Source organism: Boleophthalmus pectinirostris, unplaced genomic scaffold (assembly GCF_026225935.1).
Source record: "Boleophthalmus pectinirostris isolate CB_2022bp ecotype Guang Dong unplaced genomic scaffold, ASM2622593v1 HiC_scaffold_6, whole genome shotgun sequence".
In the NCBI taxonomy this organism is placed as follows: domain Eukaryota; kingdom Metazoa; phylum Chordata; class Actinopteri; order Gobiiformes; family Gobiidae; genus Boleophthalmus; species Boleophthalmus pectinirostris.
In genome coordinates this window covers 39349823-39367814 of record NW_026571447.1, presented here as the reverse complement: position 1 = coordinate 39367814, position 17992 = coordinate 39349823, and the positions used below count along the sequence as shown (strand labels likewise).

At 39.4% G+C, this 17992-nt stretch overlaps 1 protein-coding gene across 1 annotated transcript in view; it reads right to left on the bottom strand.

Annotated features, from left to right (window-relative positions):
- efhb (EF-hand domain family, member B) overlaps nt 1-16414 on the bottom strand; it is a 29500-nt gene extending 13086 nt beyond the window's left edge. Inside the window, 10 exon segments of the mRNA XM_055163924.1 lie at nt 5012-5166; nt 8189-8250; nt 8915-8947; nt 9906-10035; nt 10297-10407; nt 12936-13113; nt 14851-14912; nt 14915-14993; nt 16160-16219; nt 16297-16414. Coding sequence (XP_055019899.1) covers nt 5012-5166; nt 8189-8250; nt 8915-8947; nt 9906-10035; nt 10297-10407; nt 12936-13113; nt 14851-14912; nt 14915-14993; nt 16160-16219; nt 16297-16311 — 885 coding nt within the window. The 5' untranslated portion in view covers nt 16312-16414.
- Between the last annotated feature and the right edge of the window lie 1578 nt (nt 16415-17992).

The window sequence follows — 17992 nt, the reverse complement described above, 5'->3', positions numbered from 1 at the left end:
TGTAAAATCCTGCACCTTCTACTTGTTTGAACAATTTTCCCTCCGTTACTTTTCCCTCCGTTACCATGACCTTTCTTAATAAAAAAATCTCATGAGTCAAAAAGTAAGAGGTTTTTCAACCTAATCTTGTACCATATGGTAGAAAACTATATGAAGCAAATATTCAAACCAGTTTGTTAAGGATATGTAAGTGAGAACCAAGAGTTATCACTGTTTGGATTTATTGCCCAAAAAGTGCTGCATATTTCATTCCCTCCGTTAAGGACATGAGTTTTTACATTTTTGAACGGCCAGGTCGCATTCAGCTGACCTACACGTTATCAACAAGCCACAAATGTACACAAACATTCTTCTCGTCATACGAAAATATTTAATGAACTCCGTGTCACTGAAGCGAAGCACATCGCAGCAGTCCAACCACTCTTGACTACGTCTCCACATCCACACGTTCCTTTCAACGGACAACAAGTAAGTTGTACATGTTCTGGCTCCAGTACGAGAGGAACTTTAAAATCTATTAAACTTTTTTTTTTTTTTTTTTTTTATAGAAATAATGTGGAATAATCACATACGAAAATATGTTTCCAAATACTATTCATAAAAAGATCCAGATCTTGGCAGGAGAACTCTCTTTGTGTGGTGTCGGTCATATTGTGAGGTTGGTTGTCTGCACAGAGAAAAGCACGTGGAGACGACAGACGCTTCAAACACCACAAAAATACATATTTAACCTTTAAAAACACTTTCAAATAAATCTGTGATATACTGGAATTCATATGTAACTATGGCAACTATGGAATCACCTGACCTGACCTGATCACATGACAGCACCTGGCAACACCTGGCGTCACCTGGCAACACGTTCCACATTCTATTTCTACTTTATGACATCATAAAGCTTCACTTGTTCATTTATATGTGTAGCACAAGTTCCAGTGTAAAATCACTTCTATTCAGACTTCGACCGAGACACAGAGACTCACCACAGACAAACATGCCCAAAGACTGGTGCGATTACACTAGTGAGGACGACGAACTCCTGTACAGCCAGGAGTTCAACCTGATGGAGGCGTTGGGATTAACACCTACCAACCCACATCAGGCCTCTGGACCACCAGAACAGGTGGTCCACACCTTTCAAAATCCTCAAGAGTTTCTAACTCTTGAGGAGTTAGAACGGGAGCAGCTTGGACCTCAACACCACCAGAGGTCCAAGGAGGACGAGGAGAAGGGCATGGCTTTAGTCATGTCTCGACTCCAGGCTGCCTCAGCTGCTCAGGCCAGAGCCAGAGAAGATCTGTTCATCCAACCAGATGAACTGAACAACCAGCCTCAGTCCCGAGATATTGAGGGACTGGAGAAACAGGTCGCTGACCTGACAGCGCTGTTGCAGCAACACCTAGACAATTCCTGCAGAAAATATGCACAGTGGAAAACGGAAAAGCAGAGACTCCAGCAGGACTCTGCTGATCTGAATTCTAAACTCCAGGAAAAGTCTTTGGAAAATACTGCTCTGAGAGAACGCAACTCTCACCTGGAGTGTATTCTGGCCCAACTTGAAAAAGACAAGTCATCTCTGGAGCTCAGACACCAAAAGGAGGCTGAGCTGAAGGCCCAGAAGCTCCAGGAACTCGAGAACATGCAGACACAGGTCCAAAACATTGTGCAGACCCGTGAGAAGCTGCAGGACTGCCTGAGGAGGTCTCAGGAAGAGCACTCCATCCTCAAAAAAAGGTACGGGGCTCTGAAGAAGGATCTGATGCAGGAGGTGGAACAGGAGAAAAACAACATTGCTGAGCTCCAGAAAGAAAATGCCACCATTCTGAAGTCCTGCCAAGAGCTAAGCTTAGAGCGCTCCCTGCTGGAGAAGAAGTGCAGTGGACTAGAGGAGCTACTCAGGACCTCAGAGAAAGAGTGCTCCCTGCTAGAGACAAAGACCACTGCACTCCAACAGCAGGTCGAGCAGGACAAACTGAACAGAGACGACCTGCTAAATGAAAAGGCCGCCCTGTTGAGGACCTGCGATGAGCTAAAATTACAGCTCTCGGTGCAGGTCGAGACATGTGATGCGGTGCAGGTAAAACTGAGGAGGTGTGAGGAAAAGAACTGCCTGCTCATTGCAAATAACTGTGCTCTAGAGCAGGAAGTGAAAGAGGAAAAACATGGCAGAGCACAGTTAGAAAATGAGAAAGCCACCATGTTGAACACAGTAAAGACCTCGAGGCAGAGCGCTCCCTGCTGGTGGACAGGTGCGGCGCACTGGACCACGCCCTGGCTACAACTCAGGAAGAGCTCTCCCTGCTGACTGTAAAGAACAGGGCTCTACACCAGCAGGTAGAGCAGGAACATCACATGAAGACTGCTTTAGAGGAAGAGAAAACAGCTCTGGTAAACACCCGTGAGAAGCTGAACACAGAGCTCTCCCTACTGCTCCAAAGATTCAGCGCCTTGGAGGAAAAGCAGAGGAGCACAGAAAGACAGCGCTCCCTGCTGGAGGAGGTGAGCACGGCGCTGGAGCAGGAGCTGGAGATGGAACGGAAGAAGAGAAAGAGGAGGTGGTACAGGAGGCTCCTGGGCATGTAGAGCCTCTCTCACCCCCCTCACTGTTCTGCACTTGAACAATAAAACATAACAAAAAAAAACTTCATGTTGTATTTGTCTTTCTAAACTGTAGTAATAGTAATAGTAATAATATTAGTAAACAGACAGATGTCGTTTGCAGGATATATTTTCAAACACATTCCCTTTTCCACATTTTGATTTAGGAATTTTTACATGTGCATTGATAAATACATGTATGTGGCTTGTAATCCTTTAGTCCACAGGTGTCAAACATAAGGCCCGGGGGCCAGATCTGGCCCTTCAAGACCTTTAATATGGCCCTTGGGTGATTTTCTACAAAAATATTTAATTATATTTTCTATTAAAATCTTGTTAATTTTCTGTGGTGTTTATCACAGCAGCGTCTCCAGCGTCTCTGTACGTGGCCCCTCCCACCAGAGCAGCACAAATGAAGACTTGTCTCTTTCCAAACGCTCTTAAAGGACGATCGTTTTGACTGTTGACCGTGACACCCTCATCAGAAAAATGTCCAACATGAGAAAAGTGGAGCCGAGTGCAGGATTTTACAACAAAAACTGACTTATTCAAATTTGCATACAAGTTCATGTTAAAACATTGTGTTGAAATTGAATTTTTCTTAAAGTTTCAGATTGTTCATAATATTATAATATTATAATAAGAAAGAGTTCATCAATTAAAAAAGATTTCTGTAATAGATTTGTGTTTCTCTGCACAAATATTTGAACGTATTGTTATTTTTGGGGTTTATATGACATGAGTTTTCTGATCCGGACACTTTGGGATGAAAGTCGGTTGGATACGACCCCCGGACCAAAATGAGTTTGACACCCCTGATCTAAAGTATGAATAGGCCTTTACGCTGTGTAACCGTGTAAGAAGCTGAAACCCATGGATTTAACATGGGAAGACTTTGAACAGTTGTCAGGGCACTGGAAGATGTGGAGTAAACCCGATGTAACCCAATGTACGGACTAAATAAATATAAGTAATAAGTAAGTAGCCTTAGTATGTCATGTTTTACTTCTTAAAATACTGTATTTTCCGCACTATAAGTCGCGCTCTTAAGTCTCCAACCCCATCAAAAAACGACCGCGCACCACAATCCAGAGCGCCCCATACACAAATCCACTCGGGCGTCCCAGCATGACTTCGGTAAACTACAAAACCGCAAACACACACGGAGCAGACAGCGACCGCACAGCGAAACACACCCACAGACACACTCATCACTCCACGCCGACGAGGAACGGAACGGAGGAACGAAACGAAAAAAGCGAGCGCGACGTGCCGCTTCTAGACACGACTGAACAACTGAGTCACTGCGAACACGCCGACAATCCGTTGGTCCCAGACACACCCTCCCTACACGCCACAACTGAACAAAGCCCAGAGTCACCGTGAACGAACAAACAAACAAAACCACTCACCCATCACACTGTTGGGTTTCCTTTAAAGTCCCACGCGGTTTATTTGTGAAAAAAGTTAGAAAATAGACCATTTAATGACAGTGCATTTTATAATCCAGAGCAACTAAAAGCCCGGAAAATACGGTATTGTAGAAAAGAAACTCTGACACTCTTTTTCACTCTGACTTGTGTATAGGCGAGTTTCAGCTGACGTCATTGTTATTAAAAGCCCGCGTTGCTGATGGGAAATATTTTGTTCGGAGGCAAGAAACACGGTAGCGTCAAACACAGTGCGTAACCTTCGCGTATTTCTCCCCGATAATGGTAAATTCCTGCTGCATTATCGGACGCACAAATAGAAGCACGGAAGAAGGAAAATGTCTTTTTCGTATTCTGAGTGAAAAGAACCGCTAACGGTGAATTAAACGACTTTCAAACATCCGCAGAGCAAACGTAGAAGATCCTAACAAACCGTGGACTCCAACAAGTTCAACAACACATCGAGACTCTTGGAGGTTTTCATCTTTTCTGCTGTGAATGGCCCAGGAGTTTCCACCAAGTCATTGTGGATGTCGCCCAAGTGAATATTTGTCCAGGTAGTTGGCGATTCTGACCAGAAATTTGGTTTGGTCCACCTTTTGTCGGGGTTGAAAAAGGTGATTTGTCGTCCGTCGATGTTTATGACCAATTTCTGGTCAAATGGTCTTGGGTCCTCTGCCGTTAGAGTGGATAAATAACCGGGATCAATACCCTTTACGTGCTTTCTCGCTCCGTCCGTCATGTTGAATTAGTGTTTCTTGCCGCCGACCAAAATAATTCCCAGCAGCAACGCGCGCTTTTGTCAACAATGAAACTCGCCTATAGAGTGCGGAAAATATGGTACTTTAATTAAACGAAAAGTAATGTGGACCTCCAGCGGTCACATGGACTCCCCTTCCTCTCTTGTCTGAGTAATTTCCCGTGCAGATTAGTAAAGTTGGTCTCGTGCTGTTCCTGTGCTGCAGACTCCAGAGGCTCTGTACCTTGTCGTAGTGTCTGAAGGCTCGCAGCAGCGACGAGAAGAAGTGGTAGTTGACCTTCTTGAGGTGGTGGCGGATGACGTGGACCAGGTTTCTCTGCGCGGTGGGGCCCTGGGCGTTCTGTCCCGGGGCGGTGCCGTGGATCACCTCTCCTGCTCCTGGAACAAGAACAGGGCGTCAAGAGGACCACAGAGCTGGACGTGAACATGTGCAGACCTGCCTGACGCTGCAGATGTTTAACTTAGTCTTAAAACTAACCCAGGTTAAACTATGTCACCTGTGTTACTGTAAACGTTTCTACAATCACAACTGACCCTGTGTCTCCAGAGCCTTGTACTTTTATAGTCTCAGTGTTTATTTAGTCGCTTTTATAGGGTGGCCAGATTTTCAAAATAAAAAAACTGGGACTCTCCCGGTTTGAGGTGTTTGGTAATAATAAAATTGTGACACCAGCCCATTCACGACCAACATGTGAGTCAGTATTGTCACATTTTCTTTGTGTTTTAGGCAAGGCAAGGCAAGGCAAGTTTATTTGTACAGCACAATTCGTACACAAAGTAATTCAAAGTGCTTTACAGAATAAGAAATACATTAAAATCATAATAAAAACTAATCAAAACATAAATAATCATGAAGATTAAAATTAAAAAAGAGAGACATAAATTGGAGAGAAGAGTGTGGAATGAAAACCTTTCAGTTTTATGCACAGTTAAACAGAAATGTTTAGAGTCTGGATTTAAACAGCGTCACAGAAGAGTCTGTCTCACATGTTCAGACTGTTCCAGGTTTTAGCTGCATGAACCTGAAACTCTGACTCCTCTTGTTTAGTCGTGACTCTGGGCACCAGCAGGAGTTGGTCCCTGAGCTCCTCAGAGTGTGAGATGTTCATATGACACTAACATGTCACAGATGGACTTTGGTGCTCGGCCATGGAGAGACTTGTACAAGCAGAGACGCTTTAAAGTCTCTGAGTCACAGGAGCCAGTGCAGAGACCTGAGACCAGGACTTATGTGCTCGTACTTCCTAGTTCGAGTAAGGACCCGAGCTGCAGCGTTCTGGATGTTCTGGATGTTCTGGATGTTGTGGATGTTGTGGATGTTCTGGATGTTCTGGATGTTCTGCAGCGTCTCACAGCTCGTTTGGAGAGACCAGTGAGCAGAACATTACAGTATCTAACCTACTGGAGACAAATGCATGGATAAGTTTCTCCAAGTCTGATTTAGACAGTAAACCTTTGATTTTGCTCTGTTTTTTAGATGGTAAAAGGCTGCAGATGTTATTGACTTGATGTGACTGTTAAAGTTCAAGTCTGAGTCCATTATTACCCCTAGATTTCTTGCCTGATTTGAAGGTTTTAGAGAGAGAGACTGGAGGTGATGCTGACACTGTCCCTTTGTTTCTGTGGACCAAACACTATGACTTCAGTCTTGTCAGAGTTTAAGCTGGAGAAAGTTGTTTTGCCTCCACACACTGATCTGTTGGACGAAGTGACCAAGTGACTCCACTGGTCCATAGTCTCCTTTAGTCGTTTTTAAGCAGCTTTTCTGTATTTTACCAAAACAAATGACAGTTTATGTCTCTCTTTACTGTCAGCAGGGATCAGATTGGTCAAAAATAGGGACACCTGGGATATTTCTTGTATAAAACTGGGACAAATCAGTGGTTTTGGATAAATTTGCTAAGATGGGGACACAGGTTCAAAACTGGGAGTGTCCCAGGTAAACAGGGACGTCTGGTCACCCTGAGCTTTTACATGATGTAAAAAGATTTTCTTTTGACACGAATACATTAAAAGGCCTTTAAGCAAGTTGGAAATGAGCTCATGTGAGATACAGAATCCCTTTAAGTAAACGTAACAGGTATAAAAACTATAAAACTTAAAGGAACTGGACTGTTTTATAATCCCAACTGAACGTATGTCTCCAAAGTTTTAACCTGCAGATAGAGACACGTCCAAGTTTGTCTCATTCTCAGTTTATGTTCAGGCTCATGTGAAACTCAGAACCTCCAGAATTGCCACCGTGAGCTGCAGAGGCTGCACTAGCACTGACTCATGATTGGTGCAGGTGCTGGGGTTTAGGGAGTGACTGTTCAGATCAGAGAGACACATTTTAGGTTTAAACAGACTGGATTTCAACACTGACATCAAGATTTTTGAAAATACAAAATAACAGCATGGCAACATAATGCAGAGTATTTTTCTTTTTTTTTGTGTGTCACTGTTTTCATGGTTTGGGTGTTTCCGGTGTGACTTCTATATTAAAATGTTTGAGTGAAGTGGTGAGAGGTTCTAGTCTTGTGTGTGAGGATCTGCTGCTCCTGTTCCTCCTGCACCACTGTCACTTTTCGCTCTACTGCGCATGTCTCCTGCAGAAAGAGCCTCTGTTCTGTCTGTGTCATGTCAGTCGATCGCACCGTTACTTCTGCATCACTGAACAACTTAACATTTAAACAAACTTATAGAGACAAAGACTGAGAAGACTGAACACAAATGCCCCCAAAAACAAAGTCAGATTCTGCAGATTACAAACTGCAAGTCGTGAAATCTGCAGCTGAAAACTGTAATCGAGCAGCAGAAAGAAAGTTTGGAGTGAGAGAGAAACTTGTGACACCGGGAGGATGAACCGTGAAACGTTCCTGAAGTCACTGGATGGACAAAGTCTGGACTTCAGTGACACCGAAACCATCCTGTCGAGATTCAGAAAGACACGAATAATTCTAACTGGAACTGATGCTGAGTCTGACGACAGCGACACAGAAGAGTTTGCGTCGCTCTGTTTACCTCCAGAGGTCGTGGAGTTGTTCAGAAGTGACACCGAGGATGAAGAATTGAATGGATTTAGTGATTTGGAGTGAGATGGAGAGTTTGGTTAAACTTGTTCTGTTGTTTATGTTATAGTTTATCTGAAGAACTGTTCATATGTGACGTTAACAGTCTGTTGTTCTCTCTTCTATTCTACTGTTATTACTACAACTTATTTTATAAATACATGCAATTTATATATATTTTTTTCTTCCTCATTACGCATTTTTTGGCTGGTGCGACTTATACTCCAGACCGATTTATAATCCGAAAAATATGGTATAAATAAAAAATACTTTGTGTGTTTTTGAGCTGCAAACATGATGTAAAATATATTAAAAACACAGATTCAGTATAATAGATAAATGTTCTGTACCGTACTGATCCGAAGTTGCTCGAATCCCAAAGGTTTGTGAAGAATTTGTGGCAGGTTCCTTTCTGCAAATAAAAAAAGAGATAATAAAACATTAGATAAACACATCTTCCTAAAACCTTTTCACCATTTATACATTTATATAACTGTCTGTTTTTTTACTCCTGTTTCTTGCTCTTTTTTGCTGCTTATTTAGAATTTATTATGACCATTTACATGTTTTAATCTTTGTTATTTTATTATATTGTGATGTGTGACTCCTGTGTCCAAATCATTTCCCTTGTGGATCAATAAAATTTGTTTAAGTCTAATATCAAATGAGCATCATGTAACTTTTCTGATGGAAAGTGTGACACTTGCTTGTGGAGATGTAATTGTTTTGCCTGAAATGCTCCACAATATGTCATAAAATTTTATCTCTTGGCTTGTGCTCTGGGAATAAGGCCAAGTTACAGGTCAGATCTATGGAGGTGAACCTCAATAAAAGAATAAAAGAAAAAAAAAAAAACAAAAAAAAAACAACAACAACCCTGCATTAAGCAAAAAGTTTAAAAACAAACTGTGGAACATTCCGAAAGCAAAGCAACGACATCTCCACGAGACAAGCTCCAGAAAAGAGACAAGAAAAGAGAGTTTTAATGCATCACTTTTTAAACTGGTTTCCCAGGCATTCTGATGATTTAAAATAAAACATAAGACACAATAAAAAAACTATAAACATAAACATACCCTTCAGCAGGCAGTTGTGTCTCGTCCTCTGTCCTGTAAATACACAAACGTATTAACTCTCTGATAAAATGTAACGCAGAGGTACAGAAGACCCGGGCGGCAAATATAAAAAAAAAAAAAAAAAAAAAAAGAGATCTCTAAATTATACAAATAGACAAAATATAAATGGTATAATATGGTACAAATAGTATGAATGGTGATAATAAATTCTAAATAAATAGCAAAAAAGAGCAAGAGAAATATATATATAAATTATAAATGTGAAATGTAAATGTACAAGTAAAAATAAAATAGAAAAATAAGTAGTTCTAAGGTTTTTATTTATTTATTTTGCTCCTACACCAAAAAATTGCCTTTATTATTATTATTTTTTTTTGGAAACCAAAAAAAAAAAAAAAAAAAAGTTTCTTGTCTTTTTGTCTCTCTCTCGCTGTCTTTTTTTTTTTTTTTTTTTTTTTGCACAAACAGGTAAAAAAAAAAAGAAGTTTTTTTTTTATTGTTTATATGGCTGATGAAAAAACTGTATATAAAATTGTATGTATAAAATCAAACACTCCAGACTTTATACTTTATATACTAATACTGTTTAAAATAATACTACTAGTGTTTGATAAAAATAATAATAAAAATAGCTGTTTGTGCAAAAAAACAAAAAAAACAACAACTTAGAATTACTTATTTTTCTATTTTATTTAGTTTTTTATTTTATTTTAGTTTCTATACATTTATATAATTATGTCTTATTTCACACATGTCTCTTGCTCTTTTTTGCTATTTATTTAGAATTTATTATTACTATTTATATATTTTTTTTCTCTTTATTATTATATTATATTGTGATGTGTCCAGATAATTTCCTTTGTGGATCAATAACGTTTGTCTCAGTCTAAGAAAATGGAGCCTAAATGACAAGCTGCTTTTTTTTTTTTTTTTTTTTTTTTTTTTTTGTGCGTGCCGCTCAGGGGTTCCGTAACACGTGTGATGTTTTTACGTCTCGTCCACGTGGATCCACTTCAGGGTCTTGGCCAGGTTCCGCCCGTCGTCGTGGTGAGGAGTGGGGAGTCCGAACACGCTGTCGGCGCTGAAGTGAGGCAGCTCGTACTTCCTGTTGACGCGCTCACCTGGAAAAACCAAACACGAAACACGCGACAAGTGAAGCTTAAAGGTGCGCTGTGGAACTTTTCTGGTGGAGGCTCAGTCAAACGCTTTTCTCCGAAGAGCTGACCATTGCTTTCCTAGATGGCTTTGACTTTTTAAAGACCACGTATCTTCACCAAACTTGTCCGGGTCATTTCAGAGCTCAGACCACCTCTTTTAATCAAGTTTGACTGTTTACGACAAATAATAAAAATAATAATAATCATAATAAAATGTGATCTTACCCACAGAGTACTGGTTGTGGCTGTGCAGGTAGAGCTCGTGTCCTTCCTGAGCTTCTCTCTCCACCTCGGCTCTACTCTTACGAGGATTCAACAGCTCCCACACGTCCAGACCTGAACACAACAGGGCCGGTTTAGTCCTGGTTTAGACCTCAGTTAGATCTGGTTTAGTCCAAGTTTAGGCCTGCTTTAGACCTGGTTTAGTCCTGGTTTAGACCTGGTTTACACCTGGTTGAGTCCTCGTTTAGACCTGGTTTAGACCTGATTTAGATAAGGATCCATACATCCCATAGACTTATAGTTGTGATCTGGTTTAGACCTGGTTTAGTCCTGGTTTAGGCTCTTTTTTAGACCTGCTTTAGACCTGGTTTTTAGATTTGATTTAGTATTGGTTTAAATGAAGATCCATACATCCTGTAGGCTTGTTGTTGAGACCTGGTTTAGACCTGGTTTAGACCTGCTTAAGACCTGGTTTATTCCTGGTTTAGACCTGGTTTATTCCTGGTTTATACCTGGTTTAGACCTGATTTAGACCAGTTTTTTAGACCTAATTTAGTCCAGGTTTAGATGAGGATTCATACATCCCATAAGGTTGTAGTTGAGACCTGGTTTAGGCCTGCTTTAGACCTCGTTTAGACCTAGTTTTTAGACCTGATTTAGTCCTGTTTTAGATAAAGATCTATACATTCCATAGACTTACAGTTGTGACCTGGTTTAGTCCTGATGTAGTCCTGGTTTAGTCCAAGTTTAGGCCTGCTTTAGATCTGCTTTAGACCTGGTTTAGTCCTGGTTTAGACCTGGTTTACACCTGGTTGAGTCCTCGTTTAGACCTGGTTTAGACCTGATTTAGTCCTATTTTAGATAAGGATCCATACATCCCATAGGCTTATAGTTGTGATCTGGTTTAGACCTGGTTTAGTCCTGGTTTAGGCTCTTTTTTAGACCTGCTTTAGACCTGGTTTTTAGATTTGATTTAGTATTGGTTTAAATGAAGATCCATACATCCTGTAGGCTTGTTGTTGAGACCTGGTTTAGACCTGCTTAAGACCTGGTTTAGTCCTGGTTTAGACCTGGTTTATTCCTGGTTTAGACCTGGTTTAGACCTGGTTTAGATGTGGTTTAGACCTGATTTAGACCAGTTTTTTAGACCTGATTTAGTCCAGGTTTAGATGAGGATTCATACATCCCATAAGGTTGTAGTTGAGACCTGGTTTAGGCCTGCTTTAGACCTCGTTTAGACCTAGTTTTTAGACCTGATTTAGTCCTGTTTTAAATAAAGATCTATACATTCCATAGACTTACAGTTGTGACCTGGTTTAGTCCTGATGTAGTCCTGGTTTAGTCCAAGTTTAGGCCTGCTTTAGACCTGTTTAGTCCTGGTTTAGACCTGGTTTACACCTGGTTGAGTCCTCGTTTAGACCTGGTTTAGACCTGATTTAGTCCTATTTTAGATAAGGATCCATACATCCCATAGGCTTATAGTTGTGATCTGGTTTAGACCTGGTTTAGTCCTGGTTTAGGCTCTTTTTTAGACCTGCTTTAGACCTGGTTTTTAGATTTGATTTAGTATTGGTTTAAATGAAGATCCATACATCCTGTAGGCTTGTTGTTGAGACCTGGTTTAGACCTGGTTTAGACCTGCTTAAGACCTGGTTTAGTCCTGGTTTAGACCTGGTTTAGACCTGGTTTATATGTGGTTTAGATGTGGTTTAGACCTGATTTAGACCAGTTTTTTAGACATCATTTAGTCCAGGTTTAGATGAGGATTCATACATCCCATACGGTTGTAGTTGAGACCTGGTTTAGGCCTGCTTTAGACCTCGTTTAGACCTAGTTTTTAGACCTGATTTAGTCCTGTTTTAGATAAAGATCTATACATTCCATAGACTTACAGTTGTGACCTGGTTTAGTCCTGATGTAGTCCTGGTTTAGTCCCAGTTTAGGCCTGCTTTAGACCTGCTTTAGACCTGTTTTTTAGACTTGATTTAGTACTGGTTTCGATGAAGATCCACAAATCCCGTAGGCTTGTCATTGAGACCTGGTTTAGTCCTGTTTCAGTCCTCGTTTAGACCTGGATTAGACCTGATTTAGTCTTGTTTTAGGCCTGCTTTAGACCTGGTTTAGTCTTGTTTTAGGCCTGCTTTAGACCTGGTTTAGTCTTAGTTTAGTCCTGGTTTAGACCTTGATTACTCCTAGTTTACTCCAGGTTTAGGTCTGGTATAAACCTGATTTAGACCTGGTTTATAGACCTGATGTACTACTGGTTTAGATGAGGATTCATAGATCCCATAGGGTTGCCGTTGAAACCTGGTTTAGTCCTGGTTTAGTCCTGATTCAACCCTCTGACCTTGGCAGATCCATCCCATCCACAGGGTTCTAGTTGAGTCTCGATTCTTCAGTCTTTGTGTCTGAGTCTCTCCAGGTTGAATTTTCTTTTGCTGAGAAAAGCTTTTCTACTATTTTATCACGTAAACTCAAAAACCACTACATTTTCACTTCCTCTAGTCCTGCAGGTTTCAGGTCCAGTTTAGAAACTCTATTTGAAAAGTAGTTTTGGACAAAGTTTAGGTCTTTTGTCTAATAATATTGGTCTGTTTCATCTGTTTCATTTGTTTCATGGTCCAGCGTTAGATTTTCCTGACCTTTGGCGTTCCGGACTCCAAACACGGTGTCGTCTGTGACCCGGGGGGGCAGTCCTCCGCTCTGCCTGTAGGACCGGCCCAGCGGCGCCCTCTGCTGGGACCTGTACAGCGCTTCACTCAGCTCCCGCAGCTTCTCCTGGAACACGGTGACACGAGGAGGATTCAGCAGCTCGGAGCTCTGGAGGAAACAGTGAAACACAAAAAAACATCAACGTCAAATCTGTCAAATGAGAAATGAAAATCTAAAAATACTTTTGTTGTGTTTTTAAATCAATATATTAAGTGCAATTCTTTTATTTAGAGTCAAAATTGAGTTTAACATTTGTTTAAACCTTTAGTGACACTGATCCAATGAGGAGGAAAAATACAGTTTAGTTTGGTCAGTTCTGTGATGGGAGACTGAAGGAAACTCAGTGGAGCAACAGAGGACATGGTTGTAGTGTCATTTGACTTAAATATTAGTTTAGTTTAGTTATTTAATAAGACAGGGACAGGAGAGATGTTTGTACTGGGTTAAAGCGCCAGTGCCAATTTCCACCTTTTGTCCCTGGGCAGGTTGTTGTTATAGTTCAAAATCAAACATGCAAAGAGAAATGTCTTTATAACAACAATAATTACAGTATCATATACAGGAGGAGAGTCAAACTCAAATTCACAGAGGCCAAAATTCAAAACTGGGATTAAGTCGTGGGCCAAACTAAATATTTATTGAAAAATTTCAACAACATCTGCATGTTTTCTCTGAGATCTGTAATATTAAATCTTGGTAACACTTTATATTATTTAGCCTTAATAAAGCATGAACAAAGGCTTAATTAATAATGAACAAAGACTTAATTAATAATGATTCACGCTTAGTTGAGAGCTTTTCTAAAGTGAAGACTAATTATCCTTCATTAAACATTTACTAAGCATGAATCATTAAGTCTTTGTTCATTATTAATTAAGTCTTTATTCATGCTTTATTAAGGCTAAATAAAGTGTAGTTATTATAAAGTGTTACCTAAATCTTTTCTTATTAAAATAAATGTTTAATAATTGTTTTGCTTAAACACTGAATCCAGAACAATCAAAATATAAAATAATAACACAATTTTAAATAAATAATGTCTCTATAGCGTCTAATACATCAGATGAAGAAAAAGAGAAAGATGGAGCGCTTCCCTGGGTCTTAAAAGAGTAAAAAACAGCAGTACAGGTCCACGAGGGTTAAAACCGTCGTCTTAGAACAGAAAATGACCCTTACTGGAAAATGTAAGAATGGGTCATGTACAAACCCGAGGCTCCAACTGAACACATTAAAAGTCTTTTTATTACATGAAGGGACGCCAACGCGTTTCCACCAGGAAGATGGTCTTCGTCCGGACAAAACTTTGCCCTGACGAAATTTGACATGTCTGATCTCAAAAAATTTGACATTATTTCGCGGGGGCAATAATTTTGGTAATTCTTGTTGAAATAACCTCAGATTTTCACAGAATGTACAGAAACAGATCAAGATTTTATATTTAATGTTTTATTTTTGTTGTTTTCAGGTTGAGCGTCACTTTGTGTCTTGAAATCTGCTCAGTCTGTGCAGCTTCAATGTAAAGTATTTGGAAAAACAAATAAAACAAATAAACTTATTATGATGTTCAGCAAATAAACTGTTCAGATTCATTGAGTTAGACTGAGTAGTTTTCAAGATAACTGCTTTTAAAATGATGTCATGTCAACAAATGTGTGTCGGCGGTTCAGACTGACAGCTGCACTTTTGTCAGTTTGCCCCGGGGCGGCTGTGGCTACAACAGAATCTTCACCAGAGTGTGAAGTGAATGAATAACACACATAAGTGTAAAGTGACTCGGAGCATCTGTAAAGTGTGTAAGTGTCCGACTCAGACCTCAGTGAACCGACTCTTGACTCTCAGACTTACACAGTGGGAGTTTTTGGTTCGGACTCCGTGGATCAGATCTCCGGACACGTCTGGATCTCCGCCTTCCCATGATGCACTCTGATCCGGCCCGGCTCCGGCTCGTTACTGCGGCGGAACTTCCTCACCTCAGGAGGCGTCTGAGTCTACGACGTGACACGAATAAAACTCATTAAACCATTACAACAAAAACTACTGTATGATCATTATATTTGAACCAATACAGTGGAAATATTGACTTTATTTAATATATTTAGTTTGTTTAATATTTGATTTATTATAACACAAACACATGTCGGATTTAAATGTCAGTTTTGTTGAATGAAAATCAAACAACTTTGAAAATCCGTGTGTCATTCGTTCATTTGTTTTTCAAAATAAAACCAAAAATAAGAAAATGGAAAAAAAATAAAAAATTCTTAATTTATTTGTCTCCAAAACCAAAATGGAAAAAACAGATAATGATTTGTTTTTTCAGTTTTTGATTTTGTGTTTAAATGAAAAATGAAAAAAAAAAAAAAAAAAAAACGAATAAAGGCCTGAACCAGGACTGAACCATTTTCAGTCCTGGTCTGGTCCCAGTCTGATTAAGGTCTGGTCCCGGGTCTCAGTCCTGGTTTGGTCCCGGTCTAAGTCCTTGTCTCAGTTCTGCTCTGGTCCCGAACCTGGTTCACTCCTGTTTTAGTCCTGGTTTTAGTCCTGGTTCAGTCCTGGTTCAGTCCTGGTTTAGTCCTGGTTTAGTCCTGGTTTAGTCCTGGTTTAGTCCTGGTTTAGTCCTGGTTCAGTCCTGGTTAGTCCTGGTTTAGTCCTGGTTTAGTCCTGGTTTAGTCCTGGTTCAGTCCTGGTTCAGTCCTGGTTTAGTCCTGGTTAGTCCTGGTTCAGTCCTGGTTTAGTCCTGGTTTAGTCCTGGTTTAGTCCTGGTCCTGGTTCAGTCCTGGTTCAGTCCTGGTTTAGTCCTGGTTTAGTCTGTTATTCGTTTTTTTCCATTTTTCATTTAAACACAAAATCAAAAACTGAAAAAACAAATCATTATCTGTTTTTATTTATTTATTTTTTTCATTTTGATTTTGGAGACAAATAACAAAGAAAACAGTTTTTTCGTTTTCTTATTTTTGATTTTATTTTGAAAAACGAATGTCACACGGACTTTTGAGCATCTGGAAAATCATTATTTCAATATTATTCCATTGTTTTCTATCATAAATTAGATTATTATATCTTATTATAACAGAATATTACTAGTTGTGCCTCTGGTTTACAGCAAAAATTCGAGCAGAAACATCTTTGTGTTTGTGTTTGTGTGAGTTCAGACCTCGTGTGTTTCCCGCAGACATTCCTCGGCTGTAGATCCTCGAGGGACAGTTTTTCCAGCCTGTGTCCACATCAAAGTTCAGTCACACTCCGACAGTTTGACAAAATCATCTGTTTCATAAAAGAATCCAAACTTACCGTTCGACTGTTCATTTTATTTAAAGAAGTAAGTCTGCTCCTCTGCTGCTGCACGTTCAGTTTGTTTACGTCTTGTTGCTCGGTAACAGCAGCTCAGCACAGGAGGTTTAGTTTCCTGCATTTTAAATAAACCTACATAATATATTATTCACAATTTATCAACATTTATCAACATGATCAATGCGCAATAATAAAATAATAAATAATAACGCTTGAAAATAATAAGATAATGTACTAAAATGTTATAGACTAACTGTCATATTTAAAAAAAAAAAAAAAAAAAAGAAAAACGCTGTAACTTTGAGCTGCAGTCTGATCTGTGTGCAGGGTGATGTTTAGGATAAGTTGGTATAAATAAATATAAATTGTGAAAATAGTGTGTAGCATTGTGGATTCATAATCTGAGGACCTTCTGTTGCTGCATTTTTTTTGCTTTATGGTCATTTGCAAACATGTTTTTCTGTATTTTACCTAAATAAATGTCAATTTGTGTCTCTTTTTACTGTTGGTTGGATTCAGATTAGTCAAAAATTCTGATAGTCTTGGTTTAGTCCCGGTTTAGTCTTAGTTTAGACCCGTTTTAGATCAAATTGGTCAAAAATAGGGACATTTCTTGTATAAAACTCGGACAAATCACTGGTTTTGGGCTCAAAACTGGGACTGTCCTGGGTAAATTGGGACTTACAGTCACTCTATTCTAATAAAATAATAATAATGATTGTTAATAATAAGATAATATACTCAAATGTTATAGACTAATTGTCATATTGAGAGAAAAAAGCGGTAAAAAATATGGTTAATGATGAATTTTTATGAATAAACAGTAACTCTGAGCTGCAGTCTGATCTGTGTGTAGGGAGCAGTGTAGTGTGCAGTGTGTAGGGAGCGGTGTAGTGTGCAGTGTGTAGGGAGCGGTGTAGTGTGCAGTGTGTAGGGAGCAGTGTAGTGTGCAGTGTGTAGGGAGCAGTGTAGTGTGCCGTGTGTAGGGAGCAGTGTAGTGTCTCGTCTTACTACTACCCACTTTTATTCTCTGTCTTTTAACACTGCGTGAATTGTGTCGTCCTCTGTGTTTTTTATTTATTTTTATGTGTTTTTATTGATTTATTGGTTTTTATTTTATTTGTTTTTATTTTATTTTAAGACTAGTATGATTTTAGTAGTTTATTTGGTCAAATTATTATAGGTATTATTATGTATTTATGCTGCACTTTGGAAACTTGGATAGGCTGCAGTGTGTAGGGAGCAGTGTAGTGTGCAGTGTGTAGGGAGCAGTGTAGTGTGCAGTGTGTAGGGAGCAGTGTAGGGTCTCGTCTTAAGACCCACTTTTATTCTCTGGCTTTTAACACCGCGTGAATTGTGTCGTCCTCTGTTTTTTTTTAAATTAATTCATTAATTTTTATGTGTTTTTATTGGTTTTATTTATCATTCAATTTATTGGTTTATTTATTTCTATTCTATGTTTTTGTTTTTATTTTATTATTTTAAGACTAGTATGACTTTAGTAGTTTATTTTTAGTTTATTATTGTTATTATTATGTATTTGTGCAGCACTTTGGGAAACTTGGATAGTGTGCCGTGTGTAGGGAGCAGTGTAGTATCTCGTCTTACTACTACCCACTTTTATTCTCTGGCTTTTAACACCGCGTGAATTGTGTCTTCCTCTGTGTTTTTTATTTATTTTTAAGTGTTTTTATTG